Here is a 5,000-nt window from a genome sequence, read left to right as displayed (position 1 = left end):
CATCACAAATCTTATCTTTTCAGGATTTCGACAGGGTCCCAAACAAGCGACTTAGATACGATAGGAGAGAAGAAAAAGAAAAAAGGCGTCGTAGGAATTATTTCAAAGTTAACCAAGAGTCGATCTATTGAAGATTCGTCTACTGGAGGATCTATCGTGGGTGCGGGGGTGAAGGTGAGTAGATAGATAGATAGATAGATGGGGTGATAGATAGGGTGACTGATTTTTGGCATACGTAGCTCGATCGATTGAAGAAATGGATTGTGTTTTTTTTTTACATTGATTCAGAGGGACACACACACACACACACACACACACACACACACACACACACACACACACACACACACACACACACACACACACACACACACACACACAGAAATCCAGGTAGACACAGACGCATAGAACCACACACCCACACCTACACCCACACCCACACACACACACACCTCCCACACATACAGGAATTGACCCTTTTCATGCCTTCAACCACAGTCTAATTCTCTCCTGCCAATTAACACAAGCAAATTTGGGGAAAAAATCTATGTAGAATTTATATATGATTTTCTGTTTATTGTAAAAAAATTGAACTTGTTATTTTACGTGGAAGTATTAGTGTAGAACTTTTCCTTTTAATGTGGCATAGTTTTTACTGCTTTCTTTGTTAGAGGCGTCTGTGGGAAGGAAAATGAATGGAAATAAATGGGTATTGTTATTATTATTATTATTATTATTATTATTATTATTGGTGGTGGTATGGTATGGTATGGTAAGGTGTGGGATGGTTTGGTTTGGTAGGGTAGGGTAGGGTAGGGTAGGGTAGGGTAGGGTTGGGTAGGGTAGGATAGGGTAGGGTATGATAGGGTATGGTAGGGTATGGTAGGGTAGGGTATGGTATGGTATGGTATGGTAGGGTAACAGGAATAAAAAGAAGACTAAGATCACCATAATTCCAAGCCTCACGCCCATGTCCCACCTGCAGGCGATGGGCGTGGGGGTGGGCGGCTCCGGCAGCGATTTACCTGGCGAGGTGGAGAAGGAAGGGAAGGTGAAGGGCAAGCTGAAGAGTTTATTTAGAAGTGGCCCGCCTGCCAGATCACGCAGGTGGGTGTTGGGGTGCGTACGTTGTGAGTGTCCCGTGTTGTGGTGTCCCCTGGTGTGTGTACGGCTGGGGTGTCCGCTGTCCAGTTTCGTATGCTCGTCTAAGCTCCCTAACACCTGTTCCTTAGTGATTTGTTCCCGGATATGGCTGGTTAATATCCTCTTGTATGTTTAATGCAGAGACATTGGAAGGATTTATGTGACACAGAAGAGGACAGTAGGGTGTAATGAAATAAATCGCTTAGGAGAAGGTGTTAGGGAGCTTCCTTAACCGACGAGTATGAGTCTTGGGGAGTGTCCGGTGTGAATGTCCTTTGATATTTGATGATGATAGTGGTGATGATGATGATGATGATGATAGGGAGAAGGAGGAAGAGGAGGAAGAAGATGATGATGAGGAGGAGGAGGATAATTATGATGATGATGATGATGATGGGTGATGAAGATGATGATGATGATGATGATGATGATGATGATGATGGTGATGAAGATGATGATGAAAAAGAATGGTGTTAAAGATGATGATGATGATGATGATACTACTACTATTAATGATGATGATGATGATGATGATGATGATGATGATGATGATGATGATGACTCTCTCCTCCCAGCATGGAGCGTAATTCAGAGCGAGATGGACCCAATGTTAAAACAGTCGCCAGCAACTTCGAGTCTGACGCAGCTTCGGTAAGTCACCCCTGAAAGTCAAAGAAAATGGAGGTAGGATGAATTATTATTATTATTATTATTATTATTATTATTGCTATTATCCTTCTAATTATTGCTATTCTTTTTCTTCTTCATAGTGTTCTTATTCTTGTTGCTGCTGTTATTATTATTATTATTATTATTATTATTATTATTATTATTATTATTATTATCATTATCATTATTATTATTATATTAAAGACAGCTCAGATTTTTCGCGTTCGCCTCCTGATCAGAATATGAACCGAATTCCTATTGGCCACGGGTGCATTCCAAACACCTTTTCCTAAGCGATTTATTCCTCACTTATTTGTATGATATTTATTCTGATAACGACACAATTTCCTTTGATAACACGGAAGAAAATGCTGAGGTATATTTTGCAGGATAAATCGCTAAGGAAGAGGCGTTAGGAAACGAATCTATACCTTAAATTTCGGTGTTGGAGAGATTTTAAGGGAGCTCTCTCTCTCTCTCTCTCTCTCTCTCTCTCTCTCTCTCTCTCTCTCTCTCTCTTGCCCAAATGATACCAAGAAAAGTATTGTAAGTGGCGTCTGAGATTCCAAACACCTTTTCCTTAGCGATTTATTTTGCATATCACAAATTAACACCACCTTGTGTGTTATCCAGCCAGCTTTTTACATCAACATAATTTCCATCAGTAACACACAATAAGCAGGTGAAGGTCCAGGCTAAATCGCTAAGGAAGAGGCGTTAGGGCGTCTCCATGGCAAAAGTCCCATAGAAGTTAAAGGTCCCTATCCAACAGCTCCAGTGCCAGGCCATAATCATCCTTATTTACCCTCGACAGAAGAGCGAAAGTGACTCGGAAGAAGAGGCGTAATTAAGACCTGTATTTTTTGGACGACAGGTGCAGTTATTATTATTATTATTATTATTATTTTTGACACCTGGCAGTGTTTCCAGTGCTGCTCTCTCTCTTTTTCTTTCATTTTCTCACTTTCTTGCTCTCTCTCGGTCTTCCTCTCCTTCCTTTCCTTTCGTTCTTTCTCTCTCTGTGTCTTCCTTTCTCTGGCATACTCTCTCATGTCTTCTTATTCTTTCTTCTCTCTCTCTCTCTCTCTCTCTCTCTCTCTCTCTCTCTCTCTCTCTCTCTCTCTCTCTCTCAGCGCATAACGCAACGCTTGATCGACTCGTGTTTATCGCCTTGCATCTCAAAGTCGCTGCAGTTTGACAAATATTACTGAAAAAATAATGAATATCTTTTTTTTACACCTAATATTGCTCTCTCGTGTTTTCTGGGGACGGCTGACATTATCACTACATCAAAGTCCTTATTTTCGTTCGTTATGGAAGCCCCCTAACACCTTTTCCCAAGCGGTTTGTTTTCGTTACACTTTACCCTCCTCTTCTGGTATCATCATAGTCTGTTTAAATGACGTACAGAATTGGCCAGTCGTATTAAAAGATAAATCGATAAGGAACAGGTGTTAGGGAGCTTCCTTCACCTGGATTTTGCTGACTACCACACACACACACACACACACACACACACACACACACACACATACACATATACCCAGACATACAAGCACACACACACACACACACACACACACACACACACACACACATACACATATACCCAGACATACAAGCACACACACACACACACACACACACACACACACACACACACACACACACACACACACACACACACACACACACACACACACACACACAACACAAAGGACTAAAGGAAGCAGAAATCGGTGCAGGGTAGACTCTAGTACACCTGACAGAGCCGTGCCCGGAAAACACGAGACAGGAGGGAGCAATGTTTGGACACCCCTGTATTTTCACGTGTGTTGCCAAGCTTATTCCTTTCAGCTTCGTTCCTGTACTACTTGGGTGAGCTTTTGTTTATGTAATTAAGCTCTTGTTTGTCTATATTTACTGAGCACAAGGGAGCTGACGGGGAGCCTTCGCGTGGTGGCACTGTGCATCCTAGTCGGAGCACCTGCGGCGTCCACCCGGGAGCCAAACCCCCCCCTCATATTTCCCCCGCACCTCGCCGTGGGAAGGGCCCTGGTGTGACCCTGGTGAGGCGGTGTGTACCACAAGGGGGCGCCGGATCCCTACACGGTGTATGTACCGTACTGTACCTGTAGCACGGCCCCACTGAACCACTGGCTTACCTGTGGTCGATAGGTCTGCTCTCCCACACAAACTAGGATTAAACAACAACAACAAAAACTTAGCAAGAGAGACGAAATTGTTTTAAAAGAGGCAAAAACTGAACACACTGAACTGAAAATTTTGAGAGACGATGTAAGAATTATTTGAGAAGTGATACGGACCGGTAGACTAAGTTGGTTTGGACTTGTAGTATTGGTGGTAGTTGTAGTGTTCGTGATGGTGGCAGTGGTGGTAGTGGTGGTAGTATTAGAAGTAGTAGTTGTGGTGACAGGGATGGTAGTACTAGTAGTAGCAGCAGTAGTAGTAGTAGTAGAAGTAGTAGCAGCAGTAGTAGTAGTAGTAGTAGTAGTAGCAGCAGCAGCAGCAGTAGTAGTAGAAGTAGTAGCAGCAGTAGTAGTAGTAGTAGTAGTTGTGGTGATGGTGGGATGAGTGAAGGGTGATATTATTATTATTATTATTATTATTATTATTATTATTATTATTATTACTATTATTATTATTATTATTATTATTATTATTATTATTATTATTATTTTTATTTTTATTATTATTAAGCACAACTCCAGACTCAGTTAAACGTGAACCCAGTGGACTGCAGGCTTGTGTTACCCTCCTCCTGCAGTCCACCATCGTCATTTCGGGGGATAGGGAGGGAGTTGAGGGACGTGTGTATAACCAGGCAGTGGATCCACCTGGTTATATCAGTGCCACCACGCGAAGGCCTCCCTCTCCACCACCAGAGAGAGAGAGAGAGAGAGAGAGAGAGAGAGTTGTCACTGAGTAGAGGTTATATAAGAGAGAAATATTACTGATAAAAAAATAGATGTCTTTCAGCTTCCGTCTCTCTCTCTCTCTCTCTCTCAACCATTCATGTACCTATATGTCCGTCTGTCTATCTCTGTTTATCTATCTGTGCATCTATCAGCCTGTCTCTACGTCTCTCTCTCTCTTTCTCTCTCTATCCACCTATCTATCTATCTAACTATCCATCTATCTATCTATCTATCTATCTATCTATCCAC

The 5,000-nt window shown here is 42.2% G+C and overlaps 1 protein-coding gene across 7 annotated transcripts in view; it reads left to right on the top strand.

Annotated features, from left to right (window-relative positions):
- Positions 1-5,000, top strand: part of LOC145418414 (uncharacterized) — an 86,911-nt gene that overhangs the window by 74,319 nt on the left and 7,592 nt on the right. For 6 of the 7 annotated variants that reach the window (XM_080286820.1, XM_080286821.1, XM_080286825.1 and 3 more), the window contains 3 exons: positions 24-174; positions 986-1,107; positions 1,719-1,794. In XM_080286820.1, coding sequence (XP_080142946.1) covers positions 24-174; positions 986-1,107; positions 1,719-1,794 — 349 coding nt within the window. Of the gene's footprint in view, positions 1-23; positions 175-985; positions 1,108-1,718; positions 1,795-2,626; positions 2,687-5,000 lie in introns of all 7 variants that reach the window. The other variant, XM_080286824.1, reaches the window with a different exon arrangement.

This window comes from Coenobita brevimanus, chromosome 114 (genome assembly GCF_032717465.1).
Source record: "Coenobita brevimanus isolate Jiangsu-jjx chromosome 114, ASM3271746v2, whole genome shotgun sequence".
NCBI classification, from domain to species: Eukaryota; Metazoa; Arthropoda; class Malacostraca; order Decapoda; family Coenobitidae; genus Coenobita; species Coenobita brevimanus.
The sequence above is the reverse complement of the archived record's forward strand: the minus strand, read 5'-3'. Positions and strand labels throughout refer to the sequence as shown.